General features: G+C 36.7%; 1 protein-coding gene across 10 annotated transcripts in view; it reads right to left on the bottom strand.

The window, feature by feature from the left end:
• ITGB3BP (integrin subunit beta 3 binding protein) overlaps positions 1–20,827 on the bottom strand; it is a 73,809-nt gene that overhangs the window by 45,530 nt on the left and 7,452 nt on the right. For 5 of the 10 annotated variants that reach the window (XM_038000845.2, XM_007978468.3, XM_007978474.3 and 2 more), the window contains exon 2: positions 11,201–11,243. The exons of 2 other annotated variants lie outside the window; for them this stretch is intronic. In XM_038000845.2, the coding sequence (XP_037856773.2) occupies positions 11,201–11,243 (43 nt within the window). Of the gene's footprint in view, positions 1–3,660; positions 3,739–8,106; positions 8,214–11,200; positions 11,244–20,827 lie in introns of those variants that run through there. 3 more of the 10 variants (XM_073007238.1, XM_073007240.1, XM_073007239.1) reach the window with 3 other exon arrangements.

The following is a 20,827-nucleotide window of genomic DNA, read 5'->3' as shown; positions in this document are numbered from 1 at the left end:
AAGGATACTTTATCATTATTTTGAACTGCCAGCCTATGCTAAAATATTTAAAACACAGATACTGTAGTGTCTGGCCAACTAGAAACAAAAGGGCAGCTAGAAGGAGATAATTCTTCATAAACTTATACTGGTTATTTAAGCTATCGGAGTGTCTCACCTAAGATAATACACATTACTAGTACTAATTATGAAATTTACATTAGAAAACTCTAGCATTAGCTGCCTTAGAGACTTTTCACAATTTGGGCCTAAGGTTCCTAGAAGAGTACTAGATATCAACCAACTACCTTCTTTATTTTTTTGAGACAAAGTCTCGCTGGGTCCCCTGGACTGGAGTGTAGTGGCATCATCTTGGCTCACTGCAACCTCTGCCTCCCGGGTTTAGGCGAGGTAGCTGGGATCATAGGTGCCCACCACCACGTCCGGCTAATTTGTGTATTTTTAGTAGAGACAGGGTTTCACTACGTTCACCAGGCTGGTCTCTAACTCCTGACCTCAAGTGATCTGCCCACCTTGGCCTCCCAAAGGGCTGGGATTATAGGCGTGAGATACCACACCCAGCCCCAACTACCTTCTTATCAGCTACCACAATTATCAACCTTAATGGTTCTAAAAATGTTGGGGTTTTGTTTTTATGGTAGCTATGGAGAACAGAAACATTTTGAACTTATCTTAGCGAACTTACAGGGATAGCAAGGAAAGAATATGACCAATATATTAAGAGCTACGGTACTGAATTATGCATTTGCTAAAACTCCTCGAATTATACACTCAAAATCTTTGAAATTAATAATATGCAAATTTCACCCTAACAAGAAAAATAAAATACTGGTTAAAAACATTGATGCACTGGTTTTTCTATTTGTAGTAATTATTTTTTCACAATTTAAAGGTATTAATTTTAATAATAAAAGTATCATTACCGTCATTCTCTTACACTGTAATTTTTTTTTTCTAAGGGATGAAGTCTTTCTCTGTCACCTAGACTGAAGTGCAGTGGCACTATCACAGCTCACTGCAGCCTTGAACTCCTGGGCTCAAGCGATCCTCCCACTTCACCCTCCTGAGTAGCTGAGACTATAGGTGTGCACTACCATGCTAGCTTATTTAACAAACAAAGTTTTTTTAGAGACAGGGTCTTACTACATCGCCCAGGCTTGTCCCAAATTGCTAGCCTCAAGCAATTCTCCCACCTCAGCCTCCCCCAAAGCTGGGATTACAGCCAGAAGCCACCACGCAGGCTTCCAGAGACTTTATGGTTTGGCTTTACTTTAGGCCTATGATCCTTCTTGGAATAAACTTTGTAAATAAAGTGAGATATGAAGTGCATATGAATTTTGTATATGAAATGAATTTTTTCTATATGGTTACTATTTATTAAAGACTTTCTTTTTCCCCAATGAATTGACCCAGTATTTAAAAAATGTTTAACAGATTTAATCAACTGCTAAAGATAATATAAAAATATATCCAACAACAGTATTAGAAATAAGATTTTCCAAAGAGAATGAAGAATCATGAAGTCTTTAAACAATTACATTAAAGGAAAGATAGCTGTGGTATATGGAAGGAACCGCAGACTTAACGTTGGAAAGCCGAGGCTCACATAATGGTTTTGCTGCTCCCCAGCTATGCTATCATGGACGCACCACTTATCTGAATTTCAGTTTCCTCACTTAACGAATATATTCCCTCACTCAACTAGCAAAGAGCAAAGAAAGTAGGATGGGGCAGGTAGCGCGCAGCTGGCACTGCCATGTATCTCAGGCCAGGATCCACGGCAATCACTCTCTTCCCTTGTGCAGGGAGGTGGGGGTGAGGGTGAAGGCAAAGGAATTCCAACCATGCCATTCAAGCAAAAAAAAAGTGAGGGCTTTTATGGAAAAGCTCCCTAGGACCAGGATGCTTTATCTTAGGCTCCACTCTGGGCAACCCATTTTCCTTTTGAACAAGGATATATAATAATATTTCCTATACCAGAATGAAAAGATTCAGCATGAAACCAGATTCATGGACAACACCAAGAAGCCACAACATTCTGTGGGAAGGAATCTCTCAGGTAGATCAGGGCAGGGCTTTTCCATGTGTCTACTCATAACCCATTCATGAGACAGAGAGCCGGGAACTATTCCAAGCAACGGGTATGATTACAGGCAAAAGGGGCGCTTAAGCAAACAGCTGCAGATTTGCAACTTCTAAGCTTACTCCTGCCTCATTCTGGGCCACTGTAATTTTTTTTTTTTTTTTTTTTTGAGATACAGTCTGACTCTGTTACCTAGGCTGGAGTGCAGTGGTACGATCATGGCTCACTGCAACATCCGCCTCCTGGGTTCAATTGACCCTCCCACCTCAGCCTCCTGAGTAATTGGGACTACAGGTGCATGCCACCATGCCTGGCTAATTTTTTGTACTTTTGGTAGAGACAGGGTTTTGTGATGTTGCCAGGCTGATCTCAAATTCCTGAGTTCAAGCAATCTGCCAGCCTCAGTCTACCAAAGTGCTGGGATTACAGTTGTGAGCCACTGCACCTGGCCCTATAATTTTATTTGCTCCTTTGAACAAGTGCACCTTGGTTCTCACTTTCTCCAGGAGGCCAACTGTACTTGATGTGTGCAAATGATGTATCTTGTGCATTTTATTTTAACTTTTGTTTCCTTAATAAAAATATTTTTATATATTTTAATCTAAGGTCCTTATTTTTATACTTTGTTGTGAGGTACACAGGCAACCTCAGGGATAATTTGACAGCCGCTCCAGGTCTGCACAGCAGAAGTACTTTGTGTTGTTGTTTAAATTACCACCACAAAAAAACAACTACTTGGAGTACATAGCCTATTGGACTATCTCATTTTTGTCAGTAAGGGCTGGGTTTTCTGCTGCAATGTCTTCTTAAAACTCCTCCAGCTTGATAATGTTTCTTGGGATACTTGGTTTTAGTTGATTTGTCCCATGACTTGATCTCATTTTACTGGAAGATTGGACGTGAGTATGAATTGGAAGGTGGTGCAGAGAGGTTAGAGCCTGGGCCAGGTGAAAGGCCTAGAGAGGAATAAGGTTAGATAAAGCTGTCTACATATGCAATAAAGGATTCCTACTCCAAGCCTCTAATCCTAGAGTACTAGACTTGCTTCACACACCAGATCCATCCTTCACTGAGATTAAACTAAATCTACCATGCACATTGAGGTGGGTGTGTGTGTGTGTGTGTGTGTGTGTGTGTGTGTGTGTGTGTCTGTCCAAGTATGAGCTGGTAGGCATAGGTTTTTTAAATGAAACGCTTGTACCCATCTGTGCTGCCCAGGAATAAATGTATGAAGCAAAGACAAAAATCCTTAATTTTTCTAGCCAGGTGTGGTGGCATGTGCCTGTAGTCTTAGCTACTCGGGAGGTTGAGCTGGGAGGATCACTTGAGTCCAGGAGTTCGAGGCTGCACTGAAACATGATCATACCATTGCACACCAGTTTGGATGACAGAGTGAGATCCATACTCTAAAAAAATAAAATAAAACAAAAAATCCTTAACTTTTGAAAATTCTGGACTTAGAGACCCAGTCCCATTACCAAGGGCTTTTGTTAATACTATCTGGAGCCACTGTCCTGCATTGTTGCAATAGTGATTGTACAGTCATAGTAGCTGAAGAGAAAGGGAGTTTCATTTACCTGCCCTACGAGCACTGTAAGTTTACATCACTTTGTTCAAACAGGGCAAATAGGATGTATTGGGTGACGTGTCTCATCCTGGGTGGGAGAGTAAGAAAAGGAAGATAAATCTAAGTATCTAAGTCACTCAGAAGCTTTTATATAGGTGCAAAACATGTACGTCAAAGTGACCACAAGATTGATTAATAAGAGATGGACAAATGTAGCTCGATGTTTACTGACAGAAACTAAAGCTCTGTGCAAGTCTGAATTCATGAAGAGGGAAGGACAGAAGGTAGGCAGAGTGTGTACCTGTCTGTTCTTTTCTTGTTCCCTTCCCCATCTTCCTGAACTGCAGGAGACTGAGCTCCCTTGGGCTCTGGTGACTTTATCACTGGGATGTGTTTATTTTATGGTCAATTTGCTGTACTTGGCACTTCTTTTCTGTTGCACTATTGTAACACATCCTGTTCCTTTCCCCCTCTTTTTTTTTTTTTCCCAAGAAAATACAATGAATAAATACTTATTGGGGGAAAAAAAAAACAAAAAAAGATATACAATTATAAACATATGCATATCTAATAGGAGAGGCCCAAAATACATAAAACAAAAACTGGCAGAATTTGGAAGGGAGAGATTGAAAATTCAACTATAATAGTTGGAAACTTCAATTCCCCGCATTCAACAATGAATACAAAATCTAGATAGAAAATCAGCAAGGAAACAGAAAATTTGAACAAAACTACATACCAACTAGACTTAACAGACATCTATAGAACCCTCCCCCAATAGCAGCAGAATACACATTCTTCTCAAGTGCACATAAAACCTTTGGCAGGATAATAATATGTTGGGCCACAAAACAGGTCTCAACACATTTAAAAAGATGAAAATAATACAATGTTCTCATAAAGAATGTTCTCTGGCCACATGGAATGACAATAAAAATAGCAGAAGAAAACTTAGAAAATACACAAATATGTGTAAATAAAACAATACACTGCTAAATAACCAATGGGTCAAAGAAAGAATTTTTTTAAAACTTAAAAAACACATTAAGAACAAAACGAAACAAAACATACAAAAACTTAATGGGATGTAGTGAAAGTGGTACTCAGAGGTAAATTTATAGCTGCAAATAACTATGTTAAAAGAGAGAGCTCTCAAATCAATAACCTAAGCTTCCACTGTAAGACACCAGAAAAAGAAAAGCAAACTAAACCCAAGGCAAGCAGAAGGAAAAAAAAACAAAGAGAAAACAAATGAAATGGAGAACAAAAAACAATAGAGATCAGTGATTCCAAAAGTCAGTACCTTGAGGAGATCAACAAAATTGGTAAATCTTTAGCTAGACTGATGAAGGAAGGAAGAAAAGGAGGGAGGGAGAGGGGGAGGAAGGAAGGGATGGGGAGTCAAATTATAAAATCAGGGATGAAGAAGGGATGTTATAACCGGTCTTGCAGAAATAAAAGAAATCATAAAGGGATACGATGACCAACTACATGCCAACAAATTAGATAATCTAGATGAAACAGGCAAATTTCCAGAAACACATAACATACCAGGATTGAATTATGGGGAACTGGAAAATCTGAATAAATCAACAGCATGTAAAGACATAGAGTTAATATTCAAAAAATTTACAACAAAGAAAAGTCCAGGACTAGGTAGTTTCACTGGTGAATTCTACTAGTGGTGTTGTTGTTGTTGTTGTTGTTGTTGTTGTTTTCTTGAGATGGAGTTTCACTCTTGTTGCCCAGGCTGGAGTGCAGTAGCGCAATCTCAGCTCACCACAACCTCTGTCTCCCGGGTTCAAGCGATTCTCCTGCCTCAGCCTCCCGAGTAGCTGGGATTACAGGCATGTGCCACCACGCTGGGCTAATTTTGTATTTTTTAGTAGAGACGGGGATTTCTCCATGTTGGTCAGGCTGGTCTCGAACTCCCAGCCTCAGGTGATCCGCCTGCCTCGGCCTCCTAAAGTGCTAGGATTACAGGTGTGAGCCACTGTGCCCAGCCTTTCTACTAATGTTTAAAGAAGTGACACCAATTTTTCTCAAACTCTCAAAAAGTAGGAGGAAACACTTCCTAATTCTCTGAAGCCAGTATTATCCTGACACCAGAACATTACAGACCTAAATCCCTTATAAATATAGATGTAAAAATCCTGGCAAATTGAAATTTGCAGCAAAAAAGAATTACATGTCATACACAAGCAGAATTTATCCAAGGAAAGCAAGGTTGGTTCAACATACAAATATCAATGTAATACATTATATTAAGAGAATAAAAGAAAAAAGCACACACGATCATCTCAATTATGCAGGAAAAGTAACTGACAAAAATCTAACATCCTTTCATGACAAAAACACTCAACAGACTAGGAATAGAACAGAATTTTCTCAATCTGATAAAAGACATGTATGAAAAACTCAGAGCTAACATCACACTTAACGATGCGATGAAAAACTGGATTATTTCCCTCTAAGATCAAGTACAAGAAAAGGATGTCTGCTCTTGCCACTTCTACTTAACATTGTTCAGGAGGTTCTGGCCAAAGAAATGAGCATGAAAAAGAAATAAAAGGCATAGATTGGAAAAGAAGAAGTAAAACTATCCCTACTTGCAGATGACCTGATCTTATATATAGAATACCCTAAATAGGGTGGGGGACTGTGGCTCACGCCTGTAATCCCAGCACTTTGGGAGGCCGAGATGGGTGGATCACCTGAGGTCAGGAGTTCGAGACCAGCTTGACCAACATGGTGAAACTCTGTCTCTACTAAAAATACAAAAATTAGTTGGGCGTGGTTGCGTGCACCTGTAGTCCCAGGTACTTGCGAGGCTGAGGCAGGAGAACTGCTTGAATCCAGGAGGCAGAGGTTGCAGTGAGCGGGGATTGCACCATTGCACTCCAGCCTAGGCAACAGAGCGAGACTCCGTCTCAAAAAACAGAAAAAGGAAAATCCCCAAATTATTAATGTTAATAAATCGGTTCAGCAAGGCAGCAGGATATATGATCCATATGTAAAAATCAGTGTATTTCTATACATTAGCAGTGACTACTCTAAAAATGACATTATAAGGCCTGGCGCGGTGGCTCACGCCTGTAATCCCAGCACTTTGGGAGGCCGAGGCGGGCGGATCACAAGGTCAGGAGATCGAGACCACAGTGAAACCCCATCTCTACTAAAAATACAAAAAATGAACCGGGCGCGGTGGCGGGCGCCTGTAGTCCCAGCTACTCGGGAGGCTGGGGCAGGAGAATGGCGTGAACCCAGGAGGCGGAGCTTGCAGTGAGCCAGGATCGCGCCACTGCACTCCAGCTTGGGTGACAGAGCGAGCCTCCGTCTCAAAAAAAAAAAAAGAACAACAACAAAAAAAATGACATTATAAAGCAATTCCATTGATAATAGCTTAAAAAGAATAAAATACTTACGAATAAATTTAATCAAAAAACTACAAGTTACATACTAAAAACTATAAAACTATTGCAAGACATTAAGCGAGTTCTAAATAAATGGAAATATATCTCACGTTCATGGTTTGTATGACTTACTATTATTGTTAAGATTGCAAATTTCCCAACTGAATCTGCAAATTTGATGTAATCCTTATCAAAATTCCAATGCCTTTTTTTTTTTTTTCCAGAAGTGGACTAACTGATCCCAAAATTCATATGGAATTATGAAGGATACAGAATAGCCAAATCAATCTTGAAAAAGAACAACAAAGTTGGAGGACTCATACTTCCTGATTTCAAACTTAAAATGTTTTTTGATCTTAGAAACTTACAGTAATGAAGACTGCATGGTAGTGGCATAAACACATATATATAGATAGACAAATGGAATTTATCTGGGCATTCTGAAATACATATATACATTTATGATCACTTGATTTTTAACAAAGGTGTCAAGTCTGTTCAATAAACGAAAAAATAGTCGTTTCAGCAAATGGTAGGGACTACATGCATTGTTTTACATGTGGGTATCTGTTTACATATGGGTATAACCAGTAACTGGTTATATACATGCAAAAGAATGAATCTAGTCCCTACCCTTGAACCATGTACAAAAATTAACTCAAAATGGAAGACCTAAATTAAAGAGTAAATACTATACAACTCTTAGAAACGTAGATAAAAACCTGTGTTTCCATGGATTACAAGTTTCTTGGATATGACATCAAAAGGACAATCAAAGAAAAAAATAGGTAAATTGAATCTTGAAAATATCATGCTAAATGAAAGCCAGACACAAAATTATATGACTCCATTTATGTGAAATGTTCAGAAGAACATCTATAAAGACAGAAAGTAGATTAGTGATTTCTAGGGGGTGGGGGAGAGGAGGATATTGAGACTAACTGCTAATAGGTATGGGGTTTCTTTTGGGGGTGAGAGAAATGTTCTAGAATTGGAGAGATTAGGTTAGGCAATGGGAATAATCTGACTTAGAAGTGTCTTACTGCCAGGCATGGTGGCTCACACTTGTAATCCCAAGACTTTGGCAGGCTGAGATGGGCGGATTGCTTGAGCTCGGGAGTTTGAGACCAGCCTGGACAACACGGTGAAACTAAAAAAAAAAAAAAAAAAAAAAATTAGCTGGGCATAGAGGCCTGTGCCTGTAGTCCCAGCTACCCAGAAGGCTGAGGAGAGATGACTGCTTGAGCCCAGAAGGTTGAGGCTGCAGTGAGCTGTGATCACACCACTGTACTCCAGCCTGAGCAACAGAGTGAGACTCTGTCTCGGGGAAAAAAAAAAAAAAAAAAAAAAAAAAAGGTGTCTTACTAATAGTAATGGAGTACTCTTGACTGGGTATCTATATATAAATCGGCAAACCTCCTCAACAAAACCTGCACCACTACTCCTCTGGCAGGACGCCTATTGAGCTGGCCTTGGTAAGAAGCATGCTCTTCTCTTCCCAACCATAGCATCTTCTATTCTCTCTCTGAAGTGGCCAGAAAAAGACTGGGTCAAGCTGGCTTGGTATATGGCCAGGTAGCCAGTTGTCCATATAAATTCATCTGGACTGCCATTGGCAACAGTTTGTAATATATAATTCATCTTCATTCCTTAAAATCCATGTAGGAACAATGGTTGGAGAGTAACAACTCAAGCAGCCCAAATACTGTAGATGATTATAAATTGGAACTTTCTTCAGCTCCTTACAACACCCAACAACTTGTGAGGTTCAGCAAATTGTGGTACTGGCAGTATACATTCTGTATATTAAAGAAAGAACACAGGGTATGGTCCATATCTCTGCTTGCCCCATTAGAAGAGGTATATTAGTCTGTTTTCATGCTGCTGATAAAGACATACCCAAGACGGGGAAGAAAAAGAGGTTTAATTGCACTTACAGTTCCACATGGCTGGGAAGCCCTCAGAATCGTGGCAGGAGGCAAAAGACACTTCTTACATGGCAGTGGCAAGAGAAAATGAGCAAGATGGAAAAGTGGAAACTCCTGATAAAACCATCAGGTCTAATGAGCCTTATTCACTACCACAAGGACAGCATGGGGGAAACCGCCCCCATGATCCAAATTATCTCCCACCAGGTCCCTCCCACAACACGTGGGAATTACGGGAGTACAATTTAAGATGAGATTTGGGTGAAGACACAGTCAAACCATATCAAGAGACATAAGAAAATGGCATTTGAGCCTTGCCCAAACATTATGAAGCATTAATTTCCACAAAGATCTGCAGCTGCATTAGGACCACTGGGAGTTAGGAGTTCCAAGTATCTCTGGATATGGCCACTGCTTAGGACGAACAGGCTCCACTTCAACCAACTGGCATATAAGGGCCATCTCTTTCCCTTAGAAACCAGTCTTCATCCTTTAGCAACATATTGGTAAGGCAAAATGACCACAAAGTAACTACTAGTTCCACTATAGCTTCACAACAATTAAGTACTCCTAAAATTGTAGGTATATATTTTGAATGTCCAATTTCCTTTTGCATGGGCTAAGGCAGCCTCAATGGGGTCATGGGCCATGTGGGTATATAACCGGAAGCCAAGTTGCTTCAGGGCTAAGTTGTTAGTAGAGTAGATGAAGTGTGTATGTAGCCATGGAGAGAAGCCCAAACTTAACACCAGAACAGAACAAAAGCTGTTAGCTCTAAGATGCAAATATAGAGCTTCAAACATATGATAAGGCAAGAGGAAAAAGCTGAAAATACCAGAAACTGGTCAGGAAATAGGCCCAAGCTAGTATGCTAGAAACCTCCTTCAGGCAGATGTGGTCATGTGGTACCAAGTTAAATCAATCGGTACTACTAAATCAGTTGGTACAAGCTTAAATCAATTTAAGTTCTGTTGAAAGGTACAGGACTGGGCCAAACATAACAATGTATTTTTCTAATACAGGATATCAGCTGTGACACTGGCTACCTTGACACATCTTCATCTGGAGAAAAAATACATAGAAAGCCTGCTATGATGACAATTTACTTCATGAAGAGAATGGGTTCTGAAACGGTCATTCTTTTCCATTTAAACAAAGTTACCATCTCCCAAAGAACAGTTTTGGGGCAGGAAAGAACAGTATTTCATTTCAAGCTGGACTACTCATCTACCAAAATACCATTCTGACCAAAGAAACAGATGCAGAATTATAGTCACAGCTGCATTCTGCACAGAACAAGTTGGATAATGGTATTCTAAATTGCTAATTATACTGTTAATGATTTTTTTAGTGTCATTGCAGTACTTCGCCACCTTTGTTTAAAAATTTTTAAAAAGCATGTAGCAAGTTTTCTAAATGGTAAATTTCTGTTTTGTTAAATACCAGTGAGTCTTCCAAAGAAAAATTCCATATAAAACCCATTTACTGAAATGGCGTTCATATGTGAATTTGGAGGAGCCTATTTATTGACTAGTTATTTGTTTTAATTTACTTTCTCACCAATTTACCTGCATTTAAGATTATTGAGGTCATAAGTATCTCAGTATTAGTGTTTTTATCTAGATCCATAGTTGGTATGAAAAAATAATAAACTAACATATGTCATGATATGCTGGCACTGGGAATGTGCTACAACTCAATTTACAAAAAGTAATGGCAACCGTACAATTTAATTTTCATTGTGATAACCGTGGTGCAATTTATTACAGTGTTAGTATTATGCTGTTTAATCCATGCCAGCATAGCTGAGGAAGGTAATTACATTTTTGATATAAAAATGCTACTAATGTTTTCATTTCATTTTAGCAGATTATAGTATGCAGATTAAAAGTACTGTCATTGTCCTATATTATTTCTTGTACATTTAAGTGGCAGACTATTTTTTCCACAAATAGTGAATTAATTTCTACTAAATTATTTCATTAAGGTTTTTAAATAATTAATTTGCTTCTTAACTAAACACCTCAAGCTGGCCAGAAACTTCAACATATTAGATTTACAAAAACTAAAATATCTTATATGCAGAAAATGGTGTACCAATCACAATTACATCACATCGTGTCTGGATAATTTTAATATTCAACAAGGTAAATTAGTAGTTAAAAATTGAAAACCAATCTTATGCAATGACTTTTAAGCAAATACTTACATTTTCTTCTAACAGATCATCCAATTTCAGTGATCTTTTAACACTACAAACAAAAAATTTAAAGAAATTTTAGATTGGACATGCTTTATTTAAAGTAGCCCAATAATTAAGGGAAAGATATATAAACGAAGATTCTAAGTTAGTTCTGCCAACCCATTTTTATATTATTTATTAAAGCAGAATACCATATGAAGAAAGCAATTATTTATGATGACAGGTTTGATTCTAATTGCATATCTCTAAATGGGATCATAATTAAATATTTAAATGAGTTACTTTAAAAAATATATGCAGTTATATATACAAGGACTACCGTACAATTTAAACATCTGTCATATTATAAAAGGTCTTATAAAAGTTAGTATGTTTGTCTGCTTTAAAATACCACTATTACAATATCATATATAAGAGCAAAATAATTTATACACTTTCAGTGGAGATGTTGAAAGTATAGTACAGAAACAGTGCACTAGGTGTTAAAGGTATGAGCATGGTGAAAAAAAGTTTTGCACATTATTCTAGCTTTAAACATGATTCAGTGCAACCAGACTATTACTTAACTGAGGAACAGATGCTCTATGTCTTTATAAGTCCCCAATCCATAAGAAACTATTTTTTGTTTCCTTCACTAAACTGATTCAGGAATATGCCAGGCTCTCTGTGTGCAAAATCTGTTCTGCTAAACTGGATGCCCAGCTGTTGGTGACAATGCTTAGAAAGGGAAGCGGAATATTTATAATACTTTATTTCATACAGCTGTCTTCTAAAGAGCAGTCATCAACATTTTATTGAATGCAGACTAAATGTTCAAAGGAGAAAAAGGTCAATATAAATTAAAACTAGTTTTCTCAGTGACAAATGCAGTGTTAAAAGTATTTTCTTGATTCTTGAGAAATAGAATTAAAATATTAAAGAATTAAGAGCATAAAGCAAAAAGATTGTACTATATTGTATTACAGAAATCCCCCAAAAGTTTGTACTGATCTTAGAAAATGACTATTCATACATAACTATTGATTTACAAAGGACAGGAATAAGAAAAAATAGAAGGGATGGTCAATCTAAGAAAATCATTGAACAGTAAATATTAAGTACAAAAACAATCTATCTAAAAGGAGATTATTTTGCTACTATATCCACATTAGCTTATCACAACATTATTTCTTGAGATTAAATTGGTTTAAAGAATTATTTATGCTTTTAGAAATCTACTTAATATCAATTTAATCTGATTTCCCAATGAGTCAAGAAGAAAACAGAGGTACAAACAAATTAAAATGCAGATAATTTTTTAAAATTTATATTTAGCTTTGGAATACATATTGCTGTATTTGGGTATGTAAGATGTTCTGGTATTTATAACACTTCAAAAATAGAAATTAGGCCAGGCGTGGTGGCTCACGCCTGTAATCCCAGCACTTTGGAAGGCTGAGGTGGATCACCTGACGTCAGGAGTTCGAGACCAGCCTAACATGGTGAAACATCGTCTGTACTAAAAGTACAAAATAATTAGCCTGGTGTAGTGGTGCACGCCTGTAATCCCAGCTACTCCCAAGGCTGAGGCAGGAGAATCGCTTGAACCAGGGAGGCAGAGGTTGCAGTGAACCAAAATTGTGCCATTGCACTCCAGACTGGACAACAGGAGCAAAACTGTCTCAAAAAAAAAAAAAAAAAAAAAAAAAGGAATTAAAAAACTAAAGTTAAACAGTACAGCATTTCTTATCCTTTGTTTCTAAATGCTATTAAGATGCAACACTATACTTTAGAAGGAGACAAATTCCATCCTGCTATTAACTGTTCAAAATATTGCTTTATTATCAATGGGTAATTCTTAGGGAAAGTAACTAAATGTTTGCTTTTAAAAAGTTTACAGATTAGGCCCCAGGTTGATCTAAGAAACCCAAGGAAATAAGTAAAAAATAGAAAACAAGAAAGTAAGCTGAGTTAAAACAGGCTGTCATCTCCCACTTTATGTTTGGTGACAATCTAAAAATATTATTTATTGAGGGTAGTGTAGTATTAAGATAAATCAGACATCTAATAACCAAAAGTTATACTACTTAAAATAATCCTTAAAAGATATAATAGACAAGACTAGAAGAAATCTAAGAAATCACTTAGTTCAGCCAATAGGGAAAATAGTTTGTGCAACTTGCCACCTGTCACACATCTTGAGGGAGAGAAACTCAGATCTCAGGTCCTGTGCGTAATAAATCTTTATTGAGTTGAGGGGAAGGGAATTAAAGAAGGGGAAAGAAGAGCAAATCCACTACAGAGTTTATGACCATCTATTCTTAACATTTAATTACAACTGGGCCCAACCACTCTTTTACAACTAACACAATCATAAGAATATACTAAATTGATTAGTTTACTGTTAGTAGGAATAGAGGAGACGGATGAAACACATGAAGGAAAAATAGGTAAAATTTGATTAGATATATGGGATATTTTCCTAAAATATTTACTCTTTTGTTACTAGTATTAGCTAACAAAAGTGGTATCTTTCTGGTAGTTCTGTAAAGTTGTAAAGCAGCTCCTGTGGCTACTATCTTGGTTTAAAAAAGTGGGCACACAAAATTGGACAAAGGACTTGAATATACATTTCTCCAAAGAGATAAACTAATGACCAATAAGCACATGAAAAGATGCTCAATATCTCTAATCACTAGGGAAATGCAAATCAGAACCACAATGAAATATTACTTCACAACCTATTAGGATGGCTACTATTTAAAAAAAAAAAATAAGTGTTGGTGAGGATGTAGAGAAACCAGAATCCCTGTGCACTGCTGGTGGGAATGTAAAATGGTTCAGCAGCTATGGAAAACAGTATGGCAATTCCTCAAAGAATTAAAAATAGAATTACCATATGATTCCATGATTCCACTTCCAAAAATAATTGAAAGCTGGGACACAAACAGATATTTGTACACCAATGTTTATAGCAGCATTGCTCACAATAGCCAAAAGGTAGAAAAGCAACCCAAATATCTACTGACAGATGAACAGATAAACAAAATGTGATATATACATAAAACAAAACCTTATTCAGCTTTAAAAACAAGAAATGAAATTTGACATGTGCTACAACATGGATGAACCTTGAAGACATTATGCTAAGTAAAATAAGCCAGTCACAAAAGGACAAATATTGTATGATTCCAAATTCATGAAGACAAAAAATAGAATGGTGGTTGCAGGGGCTAGAAGGACTGAGGAATGGGAAATTACTGTTTAATGGATACAGAGTTTCAGTTTTACAAGATGAAAAAAATTCTAGAGATGAATGGTGGTGATGGTTGCACAACAAGGTAAATATTCTCAATGTCACTGAATTGGACACCTAGAAAATGATTGAAATAGTAAATTTCGTTATGTATAATTTAGCACAATTTAAAAATAGACAATTATTTAAAGGATATCTATCTATTGTGTCCTAATTACCTCCCTCTTACAGGTAACATCTCTGTGGGTGACTTCTAACTTCCAACTTACCCCAATTTCCACCTGTGCCCATAATTTACAAGTTATATTCTATTTCTAGGTATACTAGGTTTAGATTCACCGGGATCAAAATTCTGGTTGCTACCAGAATTACTGCTGTTGAGAATTTTAAAAAATATAAAACATTTGACATGCAATTTTACATATAGAGTAACTATGTTTGTATAATTATATTATTATCTAAGACTGTCCTCCTGTTTTTTATTTAGCTTAACACATGGTAGTATCCTGAATAGGATTATCTGGTTCATCAGAACAGAACAAGTAGATGAGTTTTATTATACAATGTTATTGACTAACATAAGTTACAATATTAAAGACATTATTCTAGGAAAAAAAAACCCCTATCATTTGATTCCTAATAAAAAACCAGGAATGACACTCAGAAGATCACAAAATTATGATTTGAGGTTCTCTTATAGAACTTTTAAAACATTAGTTTAAATACAATTTTGAATAGCAGGACTGAGGGGAGGAATGGGGGGGGGAAGAATAAGCTTAGTAAAGCGGTTAAGACTCAGGGAGCCTTCATACTACGCCAAATTCTTCCCTAAGGTTGGGCAAATCACATAATCTCACTAAGCTTCATAAAGTTGACAGTAACACTGGCCTGTAAAGTAGTAAGAAATTTCTGAGTGGAAGATAAAAATATCACTGAGTATTTCAGTGCTTCCATTTACTCCACACTATAATAGAGATGATAATATTGCCAGCTACAACTTCACAGGAGTGGTTAGAGGATTACTGAGTATGCTTGTGAGATTCTTAGAAATCCTTTGATGAAAGGCAATGGCCAAATTCACATCCCATGTGACTCCTTAAATGTAAACTGAGATATGTGAAATGATTTATTTTCCATTCTATGTATGGGAATGAGCAAAGAAGGGAGAAGAATCTACTATCCTTTCTGCATTCTCCTTTTCATTCAAGCCTATGCTTTTTGTGTTCAAATTAATAACAGTAATAGCCACTAATACTGTTATTAATCATTCATTTAGATGCTTTCATATTGACAATATTGTTATTAAGTACTGTCACATACATACATATAAAGGAAGGACATAAGTATGTCCTTTGTAAGAGTCTCTATTGAAAGCACTCAGGTCTATCAAAATTAAAAATGGTAGATGGGTGATAGACATTTTTCTGTACAAATTTTATTTCACAACATAAACATAATAACAAAAAACTAACAATGATATCTACCACACCTTTGAGACTTCAACAGAATCATCTCTAAGAAATTTCTACTGACACTGTCCTGTTTGCACTAGGGAAGCTTCAACTCTACTAAACAGCACTTGTGCATGACCCTCTCACCAAACTTATGTTGAAACTATTCATGTTTGTTTTTCTTCCCCAGACTAAGATGTTTATATCGTTAGCACCATGTCTACTAACTGGTAGGTTATAAGTTCTAAAAATGCTTGAACTATCTCTTCCATTAAAGTTAAAACTCCTAGATAGCACAGTATCTATTAATATTTGAATCCCCAAAGCCTGATACAGTGATTGGCATACAAGTGTTACATAAATTAATGATTTGTTTAATTAATTGCATTTATTTTTTAGTTCGAAACACTAATCTCAAATTCAAGAATATATTTAGTTTCTTCAATTTTCTATGGTGCTCCAATTTTGTGGACTTAAATAATTTTGGTTTAAAATTCCTAGATAAGACTTTTTCTTTTAAAGCTATTCCCATCAACCATATTTAAGTTTAAATACAGAGCCTGGTGCAGTGGGTTTCACCTGTAATCCCAACACTTTGGGAGGCTGAGGTGGGTGGATCCCTTGAGACCAGGAGTTCGAGACTAGCCTGGGCAACATAGGGAGATCCCAACTCCACAAAAAAATACAAAAAAATTAGGCAAGTGTGGTGGTGTGTGCCTGTGGTCCCATGACTTGGGAGGACAAGGAGGGAGGATCACTGGAGTCCAGGAGGTCAAGGCTGCAGTGAACCATGATCAGGCCATTGTACTCCCAGCCTGGGCTACAGAGCAAAACCCTGTTTAAGAAAAAAAAAGAAAAAAAAGAAAAAAAAAGTTCCCAAACAATATCATCTGAACACAGTCTTATCTCTAAGGTAGTCCTTTATGTTGATTTGTGTCTTACCAGTTCTGACAAAAAAAAAAAAAAAAAAAAAAAAAACTAAGCTGTGTTTCTCCAACTATTGCCTCTCCTTCATTCTACCTTTCTGAGACTCTATTAAGAAATAATTTTAGACTTTCTTGTTCTTTCACATCTCTAAACTCCTCTTTCATTTTATTGTTCTCTAAGCTGCCTTTGGGCAATTTCTTCAGATTTATCTTCCAATTCTCTAATTCCTTACTTAGCTGTGCCTAATCTACTGTGTAAACCATTAATTTTTTAAAACAATTCAATACGTTTTGGAGTAACTTTTAATTTTTCTACAATTATAAACTTTAAAAAAGTTCCAAGAATAAAAATTCTTGTTATCACTTACCCAGATTTACCACTCGCTTACCTTTTGTCTCATGTGCTTTATCATTCTGTCTATACACATATATATATGTTTATTATATATGCTTATTTTTCTAAACCATTGAGAACTTGGAAACACAGTACACTCTTAAATATCTCCATATGTTTTGCTAAGAACAATTTCATTGATACAATTATCAAAATGAAAAAATTATCATCAATACATTATTATAATAAGCAGTCTGTAGTCAAATTTTATCACTTGCTCTAATAATGTCCTTTATAGCAAATTTCCACCCAAGTCTAGGATGCAGTCCTGGATCACTCATTGCATTTGGTTGTCTCCCTCTAGAACAGTTTCTCAACCTTTTGTTTTCCTTAACCTGGACATTTTTCAAGACTGCAGACCATTTTTATTTTTATAAACTATCCCTCAATTTGGGACTATCTGATATTTCCCCATGATTAGGTTATGCATACATGGCATAAATACCACAGAAGTGATGTTGCATCCTTGTGAGAGCATAACTTGAGGCACTTGATCTTGATGTACTGTAATATCAGTGATATAAATTTTGACCATTAAGATATTATCTTCCAGTTTTCTCCAATGTAGTAAATAAGAAATCTTATAAAGAGCCACTAATCATTGTTCCTTTTATATTTATTAGTTAGCATTATATTTCAAGAAAAGACTTTGTTATCCTTCCTTTATTCATTTATATCACTACAATGTTACAGATTTTTATGTTAGCCAATGGATTTTAAGCCATTCCTATCATTATTTATTTTGATGTTTAACTGTCCCAAATTTGGCAATGGGACCATTCTCCCCCTTCACCCCAGCTCCTGTTTAACCTATGTACCCATAATGCTTTGAGCACTTCCTAACTTTCCAGCACACGCAAAAAAATTTTCTCTGCATCAGCTTTGGAATCAGCTTTTTCCTCCAATGAGACCTAGCTCTTTTTAGTGGACAATGGTATTTAGACACCAAAATCTGGGCACTAAATGTGTTCACTGTTACTTATGTCATTGCTTATAGTCTCTCTCAGAGGACAGAGCTGGAACACACATCACACACACAAAAACATTTCTATCTACCTCTATCTTTAATGTGTATATTTTTTAAAACTATGATTTCATATTGACATCTCCAGTGCCAAGTCAACAAATTTGAAATTCCTCCATCCAAAGGTGAGAAACAGGCTCCCATCACCCACAATATACTTATGCATTTGACCAAGCCTAGAACACATAAAAACTAGTTTCAGAAGTGCTAACACATACTACTATGGAAAGCAAATCTCTTACTCAAGTTCAATATTTGCCTAATATTTGTAATGTAAAATTTACATATAGCAAGCAGCACAAATATTAAGTGTAGAGATGCGAGTTTTAACAAATGTGTACTATATCCCTGAAACTCACATCTGTATCAACATATGGAATATATGAATCATATGAGGAGGGTACCTCAGGCTCTCTCCAAGTCCATCACCTATACCACACACAACTACTTTTCTAATTTCTTCCAACATAAATTACTTTTGCCTATTCTAGAATTTCATATAAATAGAACCATACAGTATGTACTTGCGTCTATTTTCTGTGCTCAGCGTAACTGTGAGATTCACCCAGGTTGTTGCACATCAGTAGATCAATTGTTTTTAATTAATATTCTATCTTAATAAACCATTTATTTGTTTTCCTGTTGATGGACACTTGGTTTTAGTTTTTAGCCATTATGAGTAAAGCTTCCAAGAACACCTTTTACAAGGTTTTTTGTGTTGTTTCCCTTAGCTATATTGCATTCAGTTTTCTTGGATAAATAAATACCTAGAAGTAGAAGTGCTAAATCATTGGGTAGGTGAACATTTATTTAATTTCTTAAGAAACTGCCAAAATGTCCAACATGTTATGGTTCATTTGTATATCTTCTTTTATTAACTATTGGTTCAAATCTTTGGGCCATTATTTAAATAATATTTTTGTCTTTCTACTGTTGATTAGTAAGAGTTCTTTATTTTCCTAAATATAAATCCTTTGTCTGATATAGATCTGCTAAATGCTTTTTCCCAGTTGTTTGAAAATTTACTTTTTTTGGCTGGGTGCAGTGGCTCACGCCTGTAATCTCATCACTTTGGGAGGCCAAAGTGGGCAGATCACAAGGTCAAGAGATTGAGACCATCCTGGTCAACATCGTGAAACCCTATCTCTGCTAAAAATACAAAAATTAGCTGGGTGTGGTGGTGCACATCTGCAGTCCCGGCTACGTGGGAGGCTGAGACAGGAGAATCACTTGAACCCAGGAGGCAGAGGTTGCAGTGAGCCAAGATCATGCCACTGCACTCCCGCCTGGCGACAGAGCGAGACTCCATCTCAAAAAAAAAGAAAAAAAAGAAAAACAGAAAACTTACTTTTTAAAATCTTATCTCTTGATGAGCAAAAGTTTAAAACGTAGATGAAGTGTAATTTATCATTTTTTTCTTTTATAATTATTGCTTTCTGAGTCTTGCCTGAAATTTTACCTACTTCAGATTGTAACAACATTCTCGAATATTTTCCTCCAGAAACTTTACTTTTTACATTTAGGACTAAAATGTATGTCAAATTAATTTTTGTATGTAGTATAAGGTGAAGGTCAAGGTGTTTTGTTTTTTTCCCCACTGGGTATGCCAGCACCACTTGGGAAGAAAATCTTCTCTTATCCCCACTGAACTGCTTTGGTACCTTTGTGGGTCTATTTCTAGACTTTCTATTCTATTCTATTTATCTATTTCTCTATATGCCCAAACTACACTGATTTCATTACCAACACTTTATGCTATGTCTAGTTAGTTTACATACTCCAACTTCATTCTTTTTTTTCACAATTGTTTTGGCTACTGCAAGTCACTTGCCTTTCCATACAAATTTTGAAATCAGTTTTCAATTTCTATAAAATGTTTGCTTGAAGAACTAAAAATAGAACTACCATTCAATGCCAGGCGCAGTGGCTCACGTCTGTAATCCCAGCACTTTGGGTGGCCGAGGTGGGCAGATCACGAGGTCAGGAGTTCAAGACCAGCCTGATCAATATGGTGAAACCCTGTTTCTACTAAAAAGACAAAAATTAGCCAGGCATGGTGGCTCATGCTTGTAGTCCCAGCTACTCAGAAGGCTGAGACAGGAGAATCACTTGAACCCGGGAGGCGGAGGTTGCAGTGAGCCAAGATTGTACCACTGCACTCCAGCCTGGGCGACAGAGCGAAACTCCGTCTCAAAAAAAAAAAAAAAAAAAAAGAACTACCCAGCAACCCCACTACTGGGTCTATCAAAGGAAAAGAAATCATTGTATCAAAAAGACAAATGTACTTGTACATTTATTGCAGCACTATTCAGAAGAGCAAAGTCATGGAATCATCCTGTGTCCATCAATGGATGACTAGATAAAGAAATGTGGTATATATACACCACGGAACACTATGAATCCATAAAAAAGAATGATATCGTGTTGTTCTGCAGCAACATGAATAGAGCTGGAAAGCACTATCTTAAGTGGAATAACTCAGAAACAGAAAATTAGGCGAGGCATGGTGGCTCACACCTGTAATCCCAACACTTTAGGAGGCTGAGCTGAGCAGATTACTTGAGTCCAGAAGTGAGCCTGGGAGGCAGAGGTTGCAGTGAGCT

This window comes from Chlorocebus sabaeus, chromosome 20 (assembly GCF_047675955.1).
Source record: "Chlorocebus sabaeus isolate Y175 chromosome 20, mChlSab1.0.hap1, whole genome shotgun sequence".
In the NCBI taxonomy this organism is placed as follows: Eukaryota; Metazoa; Chordata; class Mammalia; order Primates; family Cercopithecidae; genus Chlorocebus; species Chlorocebus sabaeus.
Note: the sequence above shows the minus strand (reverse complement) of the source record. Positions and strands in the feature narration are given on the sequence as shown.